At 35.7% G+C, this 20,115-nt stretch overlaps 3 protein-coding genes across 3 annotated transcripts; 2 read left to right on the top strand and 1 right to left on the bottom strand.

The window, feature by feature from the left end:
- The first annotated feature begins 4,612 nt into the window (after positions 1–4,612).
- On the top strand, positions 4,613–5,308 carry LOC142180887 (uncharacterized). The gene is made up of 2 exons (XM_075252992.1): positions 4,613–4,797; positions 4,882–5,308. The coding sequence occupies exons 1-2, from the start codon at positions 4,613–4,615 to the stop codon at positions 5,306–5,308; spliced, it is 612 nt and encodes a 203-aa protein (XP_075109093.1).
- A 318-nt stretch (positions 5,309–5,626) lies between these two features.
- On the top strand, positions 5,627–8,188 carry LOC142180886 (uncharacterized). The gene is made up of 6 exons (XM_075252991.1): positions 5,627–5,905; positions 6,049–6,234; positions 6,492–6,777; positions 6,822–7,079; positions 7,157–7,284; positions 7,748–8,188. Exons 1-6 carry the CDS (start codon positions 5,627–5,629, stop codon positions 8,186–8,188), a joined length of 1,578 nt encoding a protein of 525 aa, XP_075109092.1.
- A 5,226-nt stretch (positions 8,189–13,414) lies between these two features.
- On the bottom strand, positions 13,415–17,175 carry LOC107794247 (zinc finger CCCH domain-containing protein 30-like). The gene is made up of 2 exons (XM_016616725.2): positions 16,956–17,175; positions 13,415–16,017 (listed from the first exon to the last, which is right to left on the bottom strand). The coding sequence occupies exon 2, from the start codon at positions 15,919–15,921 to the stop codon at positions 13,840–13,842; it is 2,082 nt and encodes a 693-aa protein (XP_016472211.1). The 5' UTR covers positions 15,922–16,017; positions 16,956–17,175; the 3' UTR covers positions 13,415–13,839.
- Positions 17,176–20,115: the final 2,940 nt, after the last annotated feature.

Raw genomic sequence — 20,115 nt, 5'->3', positions numbered from 1 at the left:
CGCGAACAACTCTTCGCGAACGCGTAGGCCATTCTAGCCGCAGTGCTTCACAAATGCGACAGGTCTCTCCCGAACGCGAAAAAGACCTGTCTAGTCTTTTAAAAACAGAACCAGAATCGGGATTTTATCAAAAACTCACAACTCTTATATAAAAACTCGACCTAGGAGCGATTTGAAGAGGAATTTCAACACCAATTCATAGGTTTGTTTTCTTCAACTCTTTTCCTTCAATTTCCATCAACACCCATTAGATTTTTAGCCCTAAATCTTGTTCTCTTCATAGTAGAATTAGGGATTTTAGGAAGAATTGGGGATTTTGCAAATTTGGGAATTTAGACCTCGATTTGGGGTCGGATTCCGAAACTAATTATATATTTGGGCTCGTAGGTGAATTTGTGAATAGGTTTTGGTCCGAACCTCGAGTTTTGATCACGCGGGCCCGGGGTCGATTTTTGACTTTTTGGGGAAAATGTTAGGAAACCTATAATTGTGTATTGGAATTGATTTATAGAGCAAAAATTGATATTATTAAGTTAATTATGTTTAGATACGGGTGGTTCGGAGGTGGAAACTAAGGGGAAAAAAGTGTTTGAGGCTTGAGTTCGACCGTGGAATCGAGGTAAGTGTTGTGGCTAACCTTAGCTTGAGGGATTAAGTGTTGTTGCCTTATTTGCTATGTGTTTGGTTGTTGAGTACGACGTATAGGTAAGGTGACGAGTACCTATACGTTGTCGTCGAGTCATAGCACGCGAGTAAGTCTTATACTTGTGATTGTTGTATTCTTTATTCGTACTGTTCATGCTTAAACTGGTTATTGTTCATGTTAAGCAAATCTTATCATGTTTTACTGGAATTAGATATTGGTTGAGTATTGACTCAAAGTTGAGATTATATTGTGAAATTTAACACTGAAACAAGGTTGGTTATTGATGATTTCCCTTGTCGGGTTATTATTGTTCTGTTGTTTGGGTGAGGAAGAATGTAAAGCACGAAGGGTGATGCCGTGCAATATTTTGTGAGTGAGTGATAATACACGAAGGGTGATGTCGTGCAATATTCTATGAGTGTTAATGCACGAAGGGTGATGTCGTTCCATATTCTGTGAGAGTTAGTGCACGAAGGGTGATGCCGTGTCGTTTCTATTGTTTCATATAGTAAGGACATGAGTAAAAGCACGAAAGGTGATGCCGTGCACATGTTTTATTATGTTATTACTTCTATTAGTGGAAAGCATGATATTTATTGCATTTCTTTACTGTACTATTTTCAGGATTTGATATTCCTCCCTAAGCATGTTTTCCCCCCCTTCCAGTTATTATCTGCTAAATTTCCGTTGTTGTTATTTTCTCATATGTGATTTAACTACACAGGTTCATGTTATTGTCATGTCCTAGCCTCATCACTACTTTGCCGAGGTTAGGCTCAGCACTTACCAGTACATGGGATCGATTGTACTGATACTGCACTCTGCATTTTTTGTGCAGATTTTGGTACCGGACCTTGCTGATCAGAGTTGGGTTGCTGCCTTCAGTCCATCAGGAGACCCGGGGTAGATCTGCCAGCATTCACAGACCCTAGAGTCCCCTTCCCTTCATCTTAGTTTCCTTGTTTTCTTTCATTTCGAGAAGAGATGTATTTTCTTTAAACTAGTATTTGTAGAAACTCTTAGACGTTTGTGGATTGTGATATCAGATTTTAGGTAGTCGTGTAATAGTGCTTAGTTTATTATAAATTTCCGCACTTCTTATTTCGTTTGGTTTAAAGTATGGTTATTTACTGTGTTGAATAGTGATTAGCATGTTAGATCTTTTATCCGTTGGCTTGCCTAGCATTTTAAGAGTTAGGCACCATCACGATCCCGATGGTGAAAAATCCGAGTCGTGACAAATTTTGCCTAATTACTCTCTACCGATCGTGAGTACTTCGACTGTCGTAGTTCTCTCTTGAGCAACTACCACAATTTACTAGAAATATTCTCTCAAATTGTGGTAGCTGGCACTAATTCACCGCTTACTACGATCGCACCAAGATTTCGTTATCTCTAATCCCGCCTTTAAACTCTCCTTATTGATCTCTCACATACGTTAGGAGTGATGTTGCTCAACAACTACCTAGATGTGTATCCTCTCTCAAGTAATACACACTAAATAGGCACAGTCAATTGATGGCCGTTCAATCAACAGCAACAAACACGTAGTTGAACAAGTCGAGAAATCTAACAGCTCAAATATATAAAAACATAATAAGAATTTATCCTAACAAAAGGTCCCATCAAAACTCTAGTTAACAAATTATCTATCCATAGTCATGCTAACAATCATGTTAATAATCGAAAGCAATAAAATACATATTAAGGAAGAACGGAGAGAAAACTCTTGCGATTCCTTGCTTCAAGTGTTCTCGTAGTCTTTTTGCCTCTCCAATAATCTGCCCCCCTTAAGAAATAAGTTTAAAACCCCTTGTATAAATGTTGGGGGCGTGTAGGGCCGAAACTACCAAGTCCTAGCCGAATTGGGATGAAATCCGTCCTTGGGCGTCTCACTTGGCGCTTGGTACCTGGCGCCAACTTGGACACCAAACTTTTTCCACTTTTGTGCTCTGCTACCCTTGGCGTTTTGGTTGGTGCCTGGCGCGAACATGGGCACCAAAGTCATACTCCCTCCAAATTCTTCCTTTTTTATTTCAATTTACATCCAAGCTTGCCAATATCACTTCCAATTAAATCTTACACATATAAATACTATTATTAAGCTCGAGTCACAAATATTCACACCAAAGTTAACTATATCGAGACATAATGCAAGGCAATTACTTGCAAAAATATAGATTGTTAGCCTAACATCACCAAACATGCTATAATTCAATTACAAGAGCTAGCTTATGGGACTTCAAACATGATATTCTTAAAGATTTCATGATGGACATTAAAAGCTTGAAGTGCTTCAACAGGACGTGAAAACCAAGTTTCAAGCCTTTTTTTTACCTAATTATATTTTAAATTTCCTATTAGGGGTATTTTAGGTAATATTAGGCACCCTTTAGCCTAGTATAAGTATTCTTCTTTCTTATTTGGTAGATTAGCTAAACTTTGGATGATAGAAGAACTATACTCCCTGTGTGAGTGTTTTAGGGAATGTTCCCTTGTATCTTTCTTTGATCCTCTCTTTGATTAATTCATGTGTGGATATCCAATGTATGAGTTTATGTCTCTTTGATACGTATTTTAATTCGTATCAAAACCGGTAGCATACTTTCTTCTTTCATAAAGGAGAAGTGTGGTATGTAGCATAGAGCATTCAAAGTGAAACATGTGCCAATTAAAAGACGTCCATATTTATTATTTTAATTATGAAGGGCCAATAATGGGGATTTATAAATGCTTTTACGAAGAGTTACAGATAAAATAACCTTTTTCCCCAATAAGGTCATAGAAAGATAAGACTAAACAACTAAAATCTTATCCTAAATAATTATACTAAATCGTGAATGTGTGACTTGGATAAAGAGGGAAGATACTTATCGAGTCAATTTTGTCTATCTTCACGGGTTTGGGCTGGTTTCAGTGGCCCAAATTCACCTTCTTTCGAGGACGGATTAATTCGGGTTATGCTCAAAGTAGCTCATCACACTTTCAAATCGTTAAACAGCGACAATAACAATATATTCGGCAAAATCTCACAAGTGAGGTCTAGGGAAGGTACTGTATACACAGATCTTATCCCTAACTTGTGAATGTAAAAAGGTTGTTTCCGATAAATTATTAGCTCAAGAAATACATAATCCCAGTAGACATGGAAAAGAAATATGGTTGTGGAACTTTCAAGTCGTTAAAGTTTGGACGAATTGAACGGATTATATTTTTATTAATTAAAATTAACACCCCCTAAAATTTTAGACCATTGAAGACCATAATAATATGTTTCCTATTTTGCTTCCTTATACTGAATGTGGCAGAAAGCAAAAATCAGTGTCTCATAATTATCCCAAAGTATTTTTGGAGATTTAATGATTTAGGTACATAATAAAACTATTAATCTTGATGTTATACTTGCTTTTGTATTTACAAATATGTAATATTTATGATGTTTAAACAATTCCATTAAAGTTAGTGTAGAAAATATTAGCAGCTATTACATTTGTACTTGATGGATATAGAGTAGTACTTAATTAGTAGCATAATTAGTTAACAAAGGACTATGTTAGAAGACAGTTAAGTTAGCTAGTTAGGAAGTTGTATAAATAGGCATGTACATACACATTATAATTAAGATTGAAGAAATGCAACTGAGACTCTCTCTCTGTAACCGACACAAGCTCTTACTCTCTAACCCAACTCCATTTTTCCTTTTAACATGGTATCAAATCCATCGATCGGTGGAATTTTGAGCTGAAGAATGAGCAATTGAGAACAATCGATGAGCGGAGAATGATATTCGAAGCATAGCAAGCCCTAATTTCTGCCATTGTTGTGTTGTCCGAAACTTCTTCTTTCTTCACAAGTTTTTTGTGTTTTCCTTTTTTGATCCAAGAGTTAGTTCAATTTCTAGAACCATAAGCTCCTTGTAGCTGCAATTGCAAATCACTCCAAGTCATTTCTGGTAATTTTGTGCAAATGTCGATTGACACTGAAAATTCGGCACCTACAACTGGAGATCCGGTCGAACGATTCACCGACATTCACCCAAGGAGTCCTCTGTATCTACATCCATCTAATATTCCAGTTTGTATCCTAATTCCTCAACAGTTAACTGGCATAGAAAATTATACTGCATGGAGTAATTCTATGAAGGTTGCATTGTTAGCAAAAAATTAATTAGGGTTTATTGATGGTAGTTGTCTAAAGGAACATTACAGAGGAGACCTGGTACATGAATGAGATAGGTACAATGCCTTTGTTCTGTCATGGATCACCAATTCAGTATCAAGGGAACTAGGAAATGGATTGGTGTATTCATCTAATGCTCATAAGGTTTGGATGGACTTGAAAGAGCGTTTTGATAAAAGAAATCTTACACAAGTTTATCAGTTACATACGGAAATCTACACAATGACACAGGGGACTTCTACTATATTTGACTACTTCTCTAAGTTGCGTAATGTTTGGGATGAATACCTTTCATTAGTTCCACTGCCTGGGAGTGACAAGGCTTATGCAAATTATATGGAACAACAGAAGTTGATGCAATTTTTAATGGGCTTAAATGAGACATATGCACAGTCATGCAATCAGATTTTGATGACAGTTCCAAGTCCATCACTGAACCAAGCCTACAATATGCTCATGCAAGATGAAATCCAACGAATGTAGACCAATATGATAACACAGTGTGTTCAGACATTATAAAATTTGGACTTGAATGACCCTCTTGCTGCTATGCAGAACAACAGGTTTAAGAAACCAAATAGATTATACTGTGATTATTGTAATATGAAAGGACACAAAAGGGAGAATTGCTAAAAGTTGGTTGGGTATCCACCCAATTTTAAGGCTAACAGGAAGAAAGATTTCGAGAGGCCACAACAGTTTGGAACCAATAACAAAGGACCTTCAGTCAACGGTGTCAATTACATGAGGCACTCAGATGCATCAAGCTCCAATATCTCTGCTCAGCCACCTACTTAAGATATGCCAATGCCTACTTTCACTCCTGAACAGTATCAACAGATTCTACAGCTGATTAACAAGCCAGTACCCTCACATGAAGCAGTTGCAAATATGGCAAGTATATTTAATTACTCTAATGTTAGTTTATTTGGAGGCACTGAATCCATTCCATGGGTGGTTGACACATGGGCAACAAATCATATGATTTCTAGCTTGAATATGTTGCTAAATCCTGAACTAATTACACCTAATGCCAGCAAAGTTCACTTATCAAATGGTCATGTGACCTCTATTACACATGTCAGTTCAGTTTCACTATTTAATGATGAACTAACAAATATCCACTATGTTCCCCTTTTCAAATATAATCTTTTGTCTATCTCAAAACTAACCAAACACTGCAGTGTTGTATGGGTTTTTATCCTGATTTTTGCATCTTCTAGGACCTTTACACTGGCAAGGTAAAGGGGATTAGTAAGGAGAAGGATGGTCTATACTTACTTCAACCTACCAAGAAGCTATCACCTGTCAAAGCATTTGTTTCCAATACTTCAGTTTCCCTGTGGCTTCTCAACATTGTTTCTCTTCTGCCCAATCTAATCAATTTTCAGTGTGGCACCAGAGATTTGGTCATGCACCAGCTGCTGTTCTTCAGAAACTTTTTTTTTTACAAAGTCACTTGTCCAAAAAAGAGTCTTTGTCTTGTACAATTTTTCCTTTGGCAAGACAAACTAGGTTTTCATTTCTTACTAGTAAGTCTAAAATTATCTCTCTTTTTGAGCTTGTATATATGGATGTGTGGGGTCCATATAGACAATGTACTTACAATGGTTATAGATATTTCCTTACTATTGTTGATGACTATTCTAGAATGACTTGGGTTCAGTTGATGAGAATGAAAAGTGATGTCATTGTTTTACTCAGAAATATCTTTACCTTGATTAAAACTCAATTTTTTGCTTCTATCAAGACCATAAGATCAGACAATGGACTTGAATTTTTTAATTCTCAATATACCGCACTTTTTACATCTTTTGGAGTGGTACATCAAAGTTCATGTGTTCATACCCCTCAACAGAATGGGGTAGATGAGAGAAAACACAAGCACTTGCTTGAGATGGCAAGGGCACTCATGTTTCAAGCTTATGCACCTTTAAAATTTTGGGGTGAATGTATTCTCATTGTTGTATTCCTAATAAACAAACTGCTTTCTTAGTTCTTTCTGGCAAGTCTCCTTATGAGGCTTTTCATGGTACACCTCCTTCAGTTCAACATCTCAAAGTGTTTGGTTGTTTATGTTATGCAACCAAATCCAACTTTACTGACAAATTCTCTTCTAAAGTGATCCCAGATGTGTTTATGGGATATTCAGACACTCAAAAAGGATACAAATTGTACAATATTGTCATTGGCTCCTTCTTTATTAGTAGAGATGTATCTTTTAGAGAGTCAGTCTTCCCTTTAGATTTCCCAGGTCCACCTTCCTTGAACCATCTACCTCCATTTTCACTTCTCCACCATTCACAGATGATTCTTTTTCAAACTTCCCAGTTCCTCAACCTCCTGAGGAAAGCATCACTGATTTCTTACCATCTCTTGACTCACCTGTTCTTCATTCACCTATCTCTCAACCTGCATCTCCTGACCTATCATCTACCTCTAGTTCTCACTCATCTCCTGTACCACTACCACCTTTGAGAAAGTCCACTAGGACAACCAAACCTCTCATATGACTCACAGATTATGTCCACTCTTCTGTTACCCCTTATCCAATCTTTGCCTCTTTATCTTATTCTTCCCTTTCTTCTTACTATCAAGCGTATCTGACAACTATTTTCTCTATTACTGAACCTACTTCGTTTGAGCAAGCTTCCAAGGATAGCAACTGGATTTAGGCTGTGAAGCTAGAAATTGAGGCCCTCACTAACAATCATACATGGGAAGTGGTGGATTTGAATGTAGGTAAAATACCCACTGGATGTAAGTGGGTGTACAAGATGAAGTATAAGGCAGATGGTAGTGCGGAGAGGTATAAGACCTGATTGGTGGCCAAAGGTATTACCCAACAGGAGGGTCTGGATTACCATGATACCTTCTCTCCTGTAGTGAAGATGGTAATTGTCAGATGTGTTGTGTCTTTAGTTGCTTAGCATAGTTGGCCACTCTACCGGATGGATGTCTACAATGCCTTCCTTCAGGGAGACTTGTTTGAGGAAGTTTACATGTCCTTGCCACATGCATTTGGTAGCCATGGGGAGAATAAGGTTTGCAGGCTCCTCTAATCACTATGGCCTCAAACAAGCAAGTAGGCATTGGAACTTGAAGCTTACCACTGCTCTTATCAACTCAAGTTTTACTCAAAGCAAGGTGGATTATTCCCTGTTTACTAAAAGGCAAGATACACACATTGTTATAATATTAGTGTATGTTGATGATTTGCTTATTACTGGTAGTGACATCAAGCTGATACAAGAGGCCAAGCACATCCTTAATAACAACTTCAAAGTGAAAGACTTGGATGAGTTAAAGTATTTCTTAGGGATAGAATTTTTCACATCATCCAAAGGCATACACATGAACTAGAGAAGATATATTCTAAAGTTGATCAGAATGTATCTTTGGGGGGGGGGGGGAAGCCAGCTATAACCCCTTTGGAGCAGAATCAGAAGCTCACTAGTTTAGAGTATGACAAGTTATTTGAACTTGACAATGATAAAGAGCTAGAAGACAGAAGACCCTATTAGAGATTGATGGGAAGAGTGCTTTACCTTGCAATCACACGACCAGATATAACCTTTGTAGTCCAAATATTGAGCCAGTTTATGCATGCTCCAAAAGAGTCACACTATGAAGCTGCATTAAGGGACGTTAAATATGTGAAAAGTCAGCCAGGCCTATGACTTCTGACGAGCAGCAACAAGTCTAGGAAGATCACTGCCTTTTGTGATGTTGATTGGGCATCTTGTATGGTGTCTAGAAAGTCTGTTACTGATTTTTGTATAAAGCTGGGAGACTAACTAATCTCCTGGAGGTCCAAGAAGCAGAGTACAGTATCAAGATGCTCAGCTGAGGCTGAGTATAGGAGTATGGAAACCACAGTAGCAAAGCTGGTTTGGTTGCATGAGTTGTTAGAGGAAATGGAATGGAGGTTGATCTACCAATGGAGTTATTTTGTGATAACAAAGTAGCTCTTCAAATAGCATTGGATCCCATGTACCATGAGCGTACCAAACACATAGAGATAAACTGTCATTTCATCCGGAAAAAAACTACAACAGGGGTTAATCAAGACTGAACATGTTGCCAGCAAAGAGCAAGTTGCAGACATTCTAACTAAGGCTCTAGGGAAACAACTGCATAGTGAAATGTTATGCAAGTTGGGGATGATTACTGTATTTTATCACCCAACTTGAGGGGGAGTGTAGAAAATATTAGCAGCTGTTACAGTTGTACTTGATGGATATAGAGTAGTACTTAGTTAGTTGCATAATTAGTTAGCTAAGGACTATGTTAGAATATAGTTAAGTTAGCTAGTTAGGAGTTGTATGAATAGGCATGTACATACACATTGTAATTAAGATTGAAGAAATGCAACTGAGAGTTCTCTCTGTGTAACCGACTCAAGCTCTCACTCTCTAACTCAGTTGCATTTCCCCTTTTAACAGTTAGTGGGGAACTTGGGTACACTGAAACTTATATAAAAAGAGGAAAGAGTTTGACTGGATATATATTTAACTTATATATTTCACTAATAATAATCGAGAGAGATTACTAACTAATATAATGGTTGAAGAGTTGCTTTGACAGAGTATCACAAGAATAAGTAGATTAGTTTAGAGAATTTAGCATCATATAAAATATTTTTGGATATCCTGATTCGAAAGCATAGCATATAAATTGAGATAGAATAAGTATTTGTTTTTCTTTTCGCCCATTGTTGAGGCACATAAAGTTGCAGATGTTGGGCAATGGAGATGGTGGGGTGGCTAAAGATAATTCCATTAATACAATTCTGACTCGGTGATATAAGATTGCACCCACAAAATGTTTCAACATAAGGTAAGACTATTTGCACTTTTGCTACACAAAGAATACCTAACTTATAATTTAAATACTTTGTCTTCACATTTGAAAGGGAAATTTGATCATATGATCATATCCTTTTTCTAAAATTGGGCACCATCTCAAGTTGATGCTAGCCAAAAAATTGCACTCTCCCCCTTTCTCTCTCTTTTATCCATTCTGGTTACTTATACTAATGTATTTGGTGCCTAAGCCTAATGCCTATTACTTTTGCTGTGGCTGAAAATGTGAAAGTGTTCAAAGAAAAAGTGCAGACAAAGGGTCCTGAAATAGGGTAAAAACTTATTACTAATATTTAGTATTTACGTCAAATCAACTTACACAAGACATGTATCATTCACTAACTATAATCAAGTAATATATATTCTCACTTTAATTTGTAGAACTTAAAAAGTAAATTATTTAGTTGATATAAGTATCGAGTACGAGCGAGTGGGTGTTTTTCGTGAAATAATAGGAATTACAAGGAATTCTTCTCTCCGACTCTTTTTTTTTTTTTTTGGAAAAGAGAAGTAACTCTAGCTCTTATGCATTATCGATGTTTTGCAATTTTGCCTATACATCTTTCATGAAAAAAGACGAAAACTTTGTGTACTTTTATATGGTTGTGGATAAGTTTTATCTATGTAAATCTGAAAGTGCGACTTCGATTGTTTTATTATTGTCCTTTAACAACTATTTAGTTTATATGGTAAAAGATGGCAATTATAATCCTTTGCTTTTGAGGAATAGTTTTATGGACAAATTATACCAAAAGGCAAGAAGGAAAACGGATAGGATAGAAGACTATAATTAAGTTCTCTCTTAAAATTAGAATGATGTGCCCTTATTTTAAAAAGAGCTTAAGTTATAGACATTGACATTTGACACACACACATATACATATAATTTAAACTCTTTTTAAAATGCAGAGAAAATAAAATTTTATCGCATGCCATATTTATTTACTTCAGGAATATAGTTGAATAAGATGGTTATACTCTCCATAAGAATCTAATTATTTAATTCATGATCGGTTATGGTAAAGCATTTTTAATTAAATATGTCTAAGTTATAAACACATGGAAAGGACTAACTAAAATTAGAAGAAAATAAAAGGGAAAAAACAAATAGAATACATTTAACATCTCTTCATTTGGCTGTATTATGCATTTTTAGCCGCGTCAAAAACTCACAATAAATTTTGCCCTGTCTGGTCTTGTTTTTTCTTTCTTTAATTTCTCCATTTACTAAGTTGTCTTTTGTGTTCGCTAAATACGAAAAAGTTAGAAATGGGGAAAGGAAAGGTCACTATTATTGAGATACCCAAAACAATGGTAAAAATAATGCGAATGCTTTCTCGACTTTCACAAAAGCTCTTTATCTATACATATTTTTTTTAATAATACAACGTGATCTAGCTAATTTATGTGTATCTTAATTAATTTTACGAAATACCAGTTATTTTTACCAATTTAAAATGCACATATTCTATGAATAAAAATTTAATTTTCATTTTTTCTGCTTAGTGAGTGATATGTTATTAGTATAATCTTAACGAATTATGACCCTACTTATCCCGAAAATATCTAATAAACATGTCTGCTTCTTTTTAGAAGGTGATAATTTAGAATAATGGGATTCAAGCTTAAGGTTGTCTATTGAAAAATAGTTTTCTTCTGAAATACTGAAAGATAAAAGTTTTTTTAATGAGCTTTATCTCACCATACTTTTATTTTATTTCTCAATAACCGATGTTGTATCCGCTTTGGGCCTAGGCTAATCTCGATTTGCGCTAGCTCATTAAAAGGAAACATGCTTCCTACCGGGATTTTTCGATTCCATATTCGAACTTAAGTCCTCTAATTATAGGTGGATAGATCTTATCTATCTCACCACAATCCTTGATGGTTTATCTCGCCATATTTTAAATTATCGATACGATGTCATTTGGGTTTTAATAAAATAAAGAAAGGATGGTTCCATGTGGTTATATTGTTTTTCAACCATCTCGTTAATGCAAGATCAATGGCATAGTTTTTTTCATAAAATTGAATTACAAGGAATAAAATGAGCTTTTCCCAGAGAATAAGCACCTTCAATCTTTCTCCTTCTACTTTTTCGAATTTCTTTTCATGGGCATATCTTTCTGTTGAACATGAGACAAAGACAGACTCCAATAGCGAAGTTAGGAAGTGCTGAATATTGCAATATCATCAATACTACTTTATGGTACTAACTACAAGCTTAATAAAATAATAACCATGCCTCAATCGTCGTTAAAACGCTCGTAGCTAGCAAAATTTCTTAATAATCCGTTGCTAATCCGACACTAAATGAGATTAGAGACAGATTTTTCTGTTTAGCTACAGAATTTGTCCGTCGCTAAAACTTTATTTTTAGTAGTTATAGAATTGGCATTGTCTAAGTTGTTCAATTTATATTTCTCTCAGTCTAATAGCTACTAAATTTTCCAAAAACCTTGAGATAGATATTCCTGTAAAAATAGCACGGTATAGCCAGTTTTCGGACTGCTCATTCAAAAATAGCCAGCGTTTACGAAGTCAATGAAAAATAGCCACTATTTTGCTGCAACAGAGACCGGTCCAGCATAATATACTGGAGTTTGGTGCACCTGTGTATGAATTCCAGCATATTATGCTGGACCGGTATACTTTGCTGACTCCAGTATATTATATTGGACAATTATGCTTGCTGGAACTCCAGTATATTATGCTGGAGTTCTAGTGTACTTATGTTGGAACTCCATCATATTATGCTGGAGTTCCGGCATACTTATCCTGGAATTCCAGTATAATATGCTGGAGTTCAATCATACTTATGCTGGAACTCCAGCATAATATACAGGCGTATTTTCCGGGTTTTGAACAGTGTTTTCGCTCAGATTTATCTTTACATAAAAAGTGACTAAATTTCGATTACTTTTGAAACTGGACTATTTTTGAACGACCAGTTGTAAATCTGGTTATTTTTTAATTTTTTCCGATATTCCTTCTAATAGATATCACCTATAAAGCGAAGACTAAGAAGACTTTGTCTTGCCCACACCCAAAAAAAGACATGATCAGATTAGCAACGACTTTTGAGTAGAGAATTTTTTTGCTTTTCAGTATTCCTTCGGATTTGAGTTACAGTTAACAGATGGAATCTAATTCATTAGAGGAACAGATGGAGATTAACTGATAGAACCACTTCTGGGACTTGACAACATAACCTAGGTGTTCCCACAGTAGACAAGAATCCACCACTATCCTCTATCCAAGATACATATATCAACTTCATGTTGTTGGAACTTGGAAACACAAAGAAAGATAAGGCTATTTAAGGATAGAATATGAAGGGGAATCATGGAGCAACGATTAAGTTGTTTCCGTATAATATATAGGTCACTGGTTCGAGCCGTGTAATTAGTCGTTGATGCTTGCATCAGGGTAGGCTGCATACATCACACACCCTTGGGATGCGGCCCTTTCCAGGACCCTGCGTGAACACGGATGCTTTGTGCACCAGGCTGCCCTTTTTAAAAATTTATTTAAGGATAGAATACATGAATATGGAATTCCAATTCCCATAACTTTGAATATCATGTTACATCAGAATACTCAGTCTCTCATACTTATATCTTTCCTTTTGACCACTGGTTACCACTAAAATTATTACAAGCCAGTGAGCCACAACATCAAAAGGGCCATCTTCTTGTCTTTCTACTTGCACCCAACATAAAGGTGGATCCAAAAAATCAAAAGATATATAATCTCAAATGAAATAACTTCATGTGAATGGTGAATTGTCACAAAGATCAACCATTGATATCAGTACAATGAAATAAGGCAAAACTTCTCTGAATAATTAGACTACATTAAACAATAATACAGGAGAAAAATCACCTATGCTAGGTATCATTTCTCAATGGTCCATTCTCCTATTACCTGCTTTAAATAATAAATTCAAATAAAAATGAAAAGTCAATGTTCTTAAGAAATTTGGACCTCCTTTCTCTGCTTGTTGTTTTTCTGTTCACAGTTGCCTTGCTTCCAAGAAAACACGACGAGAACATTAGAATCAAATGCAGTTACTATCTACCAGAACCTTACTTTTTGAAGATATCAAGACTAGGTAAAATAAAGAATTAGGATGTTATACAGAGCCATTCACTGATCAAGCTTCATTTGCTCCATCCATGCACTCAGTTGATCAGATTGATCGATCTGGGAGCTTGACGTAGGGCCTTCACCAAGATCTGCAACAGCACCTGTCGGTCCAGAGACATGAGGAACACATTTATCCTTCATCATCTCTGGTGGTGATTCCTTGACAAGAGATTGAACCCATGAAATATCCGGGTCTTCTCCATTGTTAGCAAGCTCAAATGATGATGATCGCCTTAGCCTACCGAACTCTCCAGTATTGACAGCCCAGTCTGGCTTTCCCATAGCTGTACCCCATGTATCTGCCGGCGACCCAACAATAGCAGAAACATTGGAGCCAAGATCACGAGAGCTGAAACTTCTAAATTGGTGCTGCTTGTCATGTTGAGCAAGTATTGAGACACGGGGACTTCTTGGTGAGATTGGCTCCATTGCTCGGGGAGACATTCTCCCCGATGAGGGAACTCCAAATGAGGCCTGCAATAGAGGATTATCAACATTTCTTGGTGAGAAATTCGTATTAATCGGAGATAACAGGCTCTGCTGCTGCTGCAATTGACTGCAAACTGCTGACTTGTGAGTAGGGGAAAAACCAGCTTGAGCTAATGCTTGATCAGAGTATCTAGGAGATGAGCTCTCTGCAGAAAATAAGTCCTCAAGATTTGCTCGGGCATGGCTCATCTGACGAGGTGAACAGTTAAAAGAATTAGAACTCATGTTGCGCTGGGATAGGCAAGAAAACTCATTTAGGAGCTGCCGTTGCACATCAAAATCTGGATAAGCATTCAGGTCTGCAGCAGGTATATCTCTAGCATTGAGCGATGACCGCAAGCGACTGGAATGGAGAAAGCTTCCAGGAAGGTGCAAGGCAGGGACATTTTGCTGGGGCCAACCCATGCTTGAAATGCCATTAGCAGAGGGAGACATTGGAGGTGAGAAAGGTGATGGTGACATGACAGAGACCGAGGAAGGAGAACCAGGTATGAGGCCCATGGCTGCAGCAAAATCCATAGCATTGGCAGCAGTACTCCCTCGAGGTGAGGGAACAGCAGAACCAGTAGAGACATAAAGCGGTCGTAGTTCCTCTTGCGTGTGAGCAAAGAAGCAAACTCTTCTGTTACAATCTGTACCGTCTTTGCAAAGGCGAGTTCGATATTGAGCAGGGTGCAGCCAACACTCAAAAACTCCATGAGCGTATTCACACATGTCCCCACGTTGGCAAGCTCCCTTGCGAAACTCAGGGCAAGGTACACAGCTGTAGTGGTACTTTCTAGGATCCCTTCTTCGAGCATTTTCGCCTGGATGGACAAATGGACATTCAGTCCAATCATGCGAGTAAGCACGAGAACAAGGTCTGATCTTAAATGAGAACATCCTGAATTCATCTGTAGAGTAGATGTTGTTTTTTATGTCAGGCAAGGAGGGGTCAATAGGGTATTCTTTCTTTTCTGGTATAGAATACACAGGGGTGTCATTGGACTTTGCACTCTTTGGGGAAGAATTTGAGTCTGAAGCAGAAGATGGTGATCTATTTCCACGAGAAGGCGAATGCGGAGGGGAATTTGAGTTTGAAGTGGCTATTGGCACCCTAAGCTCGCAGTCCCTGATACCATCAGTCTTCAGAAGGTTTTCTAGGCTTGATTTAACCGAAAGAAAGTTAGGAGATACAACTATTACATCAATAGGGCAACGGCCATTGACATCTTTAGACTTTGGGTCAGCACCGGCTCCCAAGAGAAGTTTGACGGCTTCTGCAGCATTCAGAGATCCACCAGACGCGGCACAGTGAAGGGCAGTGCTCTTATCATGTCCACAAGAACGATTAACATCAACATCAGGCACAGACAGAATCAGCTTTAGAACATCAATACTACCATACGTAGCAGCAATCATCAATGCAGTTCTATGCTCAAGAACCATTTGCTTCGAACCCTTTTGGCGCCCATACCACTGTCCAACCTCATGAATACTGGATAAGTCACGCTCAATCCATCTCGTGAAAGCCTCAATGTCATTATTGGCAGCAAGTTCAAGCAAGCTAGCAAATGTATCTACAGTTTCAACAGTCAGATTATTCATGGTCATCTTGGCGGTCCAACAAATACCAAAGCTGATGGTGTAGCTGGATACAATCTTTTATCAGCTCCAATAGAAAACACATACTTTCATCTCAGGACCCAACTGAAAGAAGAAAAAAAAAACCAAAGCATTAGAATCAGACAAAGAACAAAACATAATCCGGTACTGAGAGGAAGAGGGCCTTCTTTGGGAGAATCATTCAGGAAACACAATAACTCTACAGGCAGGTAAGCTTATTTACTATTTTTTGGACATATGAATTGGATCATATGTGTTGAGTGTACAGCCAAGTAGTATCATCAAAACATATACACAACTTATGAGAGCTCTAACAACAAAATGAAATGCTAGAGATTCATAAAAAGTAATATTATTCCGACGAATTCTAATAGGAGAAAAAAGAGCTATGCCCCTTGCTGTTAGTGAGAAGACAATAAAAGGATTGAGCTAATTGGACAACCATTTTCTGACTCTAAAGACAACACAAAAGCCACATATCACGAAAAAAAGAAAACAGAAGAATCTGTCCTAGGTAACCAAGTGAGAAATTCACAGAGTTCTGAATAGATAATATCATTATTTTTTTAAAAAAGAAAAGAAAAGTTACACTATTTCAGACTCAGACTTTTCAGCTTTCTTTAACCTTAATTTACTTGACGAACAATGAATTCTCAAATAAGAAGTAAAGAGAAACGGCCAAGAACAGAATCAGAGGGAGGAAACAAAAAGAAGAAAAACTTTCCCAATTACAGATATAAGAAAAAGGCCAAAAGGGTAGCATATCGACCAAAATCATTGCCAAAAGAACCATAATTGAATTCAATCTTCAAGAATTTACAAGCTTATAACCCATTAATTAATTCATCTATGTTTTCTAAGTTAAGAATTATCCACATAAGTATAGATACAAAATCAAAAAGTAACAAACAAGATTGAAGAGCAGCAGCAGCAGAACAAACAAACATAAAGTCCAAAGGGAAAACATTTACAATGAAATTTAAACACATGGGAATTAAGTTAAAAGTGGAATCACTTCTCACCAAATTATCAGCAAGAGCAAAGTGTGCAGCAGTTCCTCACATACATGAATATAGCTGTGTGTGTATATATAGAGAGAGAAAGTGGGCAAGAGTTGTTTAGAGAGAGAAAGAGAGAGGAACGAGAAAGTTGTGATAACCCAACAAGAGCTCCTCTTCTCCTTTTTTAGTACTTCGCCATTTCCTATGCGCTTTCTCTAGCATAACAAAGTAGGAGTTAAAATACTTTCCTCCCTCCCAATTATGTGCCATATTTGAAAAGGAGATTTAAAATAAATATATTTGTTTAGTTAGAGTATAAATTATTTTATTAAATAAAATAAAATATTTTTTAATATAAAAAATACTACATTATTCTTTAGATAAACTAAAAAAGAAGCATGGATATGACAGAATTAGTACAAACTAGTTCAAAGTAGTGGCTCTCTTTCCCTTTATCCTTTTAGTACTAGTAATTTTTTAGGTGGTTGAAATGTACGCCTGTCGAATAACCTCAACCACTATACTAGCATAAACTCAACAAATATAAATTAAGCTATATACACATTAATATAAATAATTTTACTATTTTTTTTGGTCTATTTTAGTTGATTTTTTGACCATTTTCACACATATTAAAGAATCTATCTTTTAGCATTAATTAACAATAAAATTGACCATATTAATCTTATTCTGTTCATTGAAAAATATAACAAATACTCATAAGCTCCTTACTCCAAAGGCAACTTTAAAAAAAAAGTTAATTCCTTTTTTATATCTGAAAATATCAAATATTATGGACCACAAAATAAAAAAATAAAAAAATTAATTAAAGTGGATCAGGGGAACATTATTAATGCAATTTATATGTAATAATCTTATATAAGTTAGTTATAATTTTTTTTCTTTTATAAGTTACTTATAATGATTATTAGACCGTGTTACGTGTAGTTAAAATTTGAATGATGTGATTGTGCGAATAATTTTTTCTATAGAACTTCAGCTCCTAATTTTATTATCAAGTTGTCTTTTTAAAATTTTCGAAAAAATCTTAAGATATTGATGTTTACCACAAAGGTTTCGATCTGGTGTGTTTTGTCCTTTGTTTAGCATTATCAACGTTATTGATTAGTATTTGTTAAATTTGTCCATTCTCCTCATTCTTAAACAATTAGTGCTTGTCGAGTTCATACTTTCACTTCCTCTAACCTTAAAATATTCTATTATTGCTAAACTGGCTATATCATGTCTCATATGCTTTTTCAACGACCCATATTATGGTTTCGAATTTCGATCTGTATTTCAAAAAGAAAAAAAAAAAAAAAAATTGCATGTTTTCGCCAAAAAGAATGCTAACTGCCTTTGCTGGTCATATAATTTCTTTCTTTTTTAGTTTGAAAAAGATATTTATAATAACAAAAAAGTTATGTATTTATTTAGTTAGTTCGAATAGAAACATTGACGCAACAATAAGAGTTATTATCGTGTAATAAAAATAAAAGTTTTAAGGGCCCATTTGGACATAAGAATTTTTGCTCTTTGTTCCGAAAAATATCCCCCTTTTTTCGAAATTGGTGTTTGGGCGATAAAATTTTCAATTTTCATTTGAAGATAAATTTTAAAATTTTTCGAAAATTTAAAAAACTCCAAAAAGACTATTTTTCAAAATTTTCACTCAGTTCACTCACAAAATTCAAAAACAATTATTTTCGCTTGAATTATTAATTTTCAAATATCATTTTCGCTTGAAATTTTTTTTATTTTTTTTTTTAAAAATTTACAATTCTTATGTCCAAACGCCCACTAAGTCGTCTAAACAATCTATTATGGCCCATTCCTTATTGGATATAGTGAGTTTTGTATACAGGGCAATGTTTTATTTGGATTTTGGTGACTAAATAAAAAATGTTTTGAATGCGAAGACGTATGGGAGCAAAGCGTTATGAACTTATAATCATGTGGTTGTAGAATATCATTTCTCCTAATAATATATTATAGAAATTATTAAAGCATATCTGCTAAATAGCATGTTATCAAACTGGTATTAAAGATTATCATGCTAAGGTGGTTTCGTCACCTCAATCATGTACAATTATGTCCTACACTCAGCAAACTAATTACGATTATGATTATTAATGAACGAACATAATTAGACCAGTAACTACTACATCTTGCTTTATAAATGAAGCTATCAAATATTGTGTTCTTTCAAAAGATGCACAATACTTCCAAAAATACTTAAATATACCCTATTCTACATTAATGATAGTTGAAAATTCAACAATTTGGACTTTGTGTCAAAATTGTAAATTACTACGACGTGCTAAATTGACTGAATTAAATTTTGGAAGAATTGAAAATGAAATTAATGCGGAGTACGAACTCCAATAAAACAATGAAGACATTATATTTTGTTGGTTGCTTTATTTAAGTATTTATTTGGGTGTCTGCCCAAAGACACTTGTAACGTCCCTATCATTAAATGGCATGTACTTCCACTGGGTAAAAGAGTGTTTTTTAGGGTAAAAAACGTTACAGTTAATCTTCTAACGTTTAGTTCTAGTCAAACAGCTTAGATTTTTTTTACTAAATAAATTTACTCCCACTTAGAAAAGAACACTTCAGAATTGAGAGTTCAGACGAGTACAGTTTGCCGCTTGGCAAAAATTGAATCAATTTTTAGACGTTGGTATTATTCCCCAGCAGCTTTGTAACCCTAGTTTGGAGTGAGAGGCAAGGGGAAGGACTTCTGACTAGGCCTGTTCATCGGTCGGATCGGATTTGGCAGCTTCGGATTATAATTTTGGATTTTTTAAATTGCAATTCGAATCTGAACCAAATTAAATTCGGATCGGATGAATTTTGATATTTGGTTTGGATAAATATTTTTAATTTCGGTTCAATTTATACACCTTGTTAAAATGCTAAAATAAATGCTATCTCCGTAAAACTCATTGATTTCTGTATCTTTCACATTTAATATTGAAAAGAAAGAAAGGGCAAAAACAGTGAGAGAGATAACAAAGAAATCTTAAAATTTCTGAGAGGGCACCCTTATCTGTTATATGTAAAATATGAATTTCAGGTTTCCGGTCGGTTCGGATGTAAATTAAGCCAAATCGTATTTGATCCGATATTCAAAATAATTAAATTAAATATCTGAAATCCGATCAAAAAAGCTAAA

The sequence above is a fragment of the Nicotiana tabacum genome, chromosome 5 (genome assembly GCF_000715075.1).
Source record: "Nicotiana tabacum cultivar K326 chromosome 5, ASM71507v2, whole genome shotgun sequence".
Taxonomy (NCBI): domain Eukaryota; kingdom Viridiplantae; phylum Streptophyta; class Magnoliopsida; order Solanales; family Solanaceae; genus Nicotiana; species Nicotiana tabacum.
Note: the sequence above shows the minus strand (reverse complement) of the source record. Positions and strands in the feature narration are given on the sequence as shown.

Coding starts and splice junctions, on each gene's coding strand:
- LOC107794247 (XM_016616725.2), bottom strand. CDS start 15,921: ATGACCATGAATAATCTGACTGTTGAAACTGTAGATACATTTGCTAGC.
- LOC142180886 (XM_075252991.1), top strand. CDS start 5,627: ATGCCAATGCCTACTTTCACTCCTGAACAGTATCAACAGATTCTACAG. Junction 6,778..6,821: donor TTTAAAATTTTGGGGTGAAT/GTATTCTCATTG, acceptor CTGCTTTCTTAG/TTCTTTCTGGCAAGTCTCCT. Junction 7,080..7,156: donor CTTCCCTTTAGATTTCCCAG/GTCCACCTTCCT, acceptor CAAACTTCCCAG/TTCCTCAACCTCCTGAGGAA.
- LOC142180887 (XM_075252992.1), top strand. CDS start 4,613: ATGTCGATTGACACTGAAAATTCGGCACCTACAACTGGAGATCCGGTC. Junction 4,798..4,881: donor AATTCTATGAAGGTTGCATT/GTTAGCAAAAAA, acceptor TGAATGAGATAG/GTACAATGCCTTTGTTCTGT.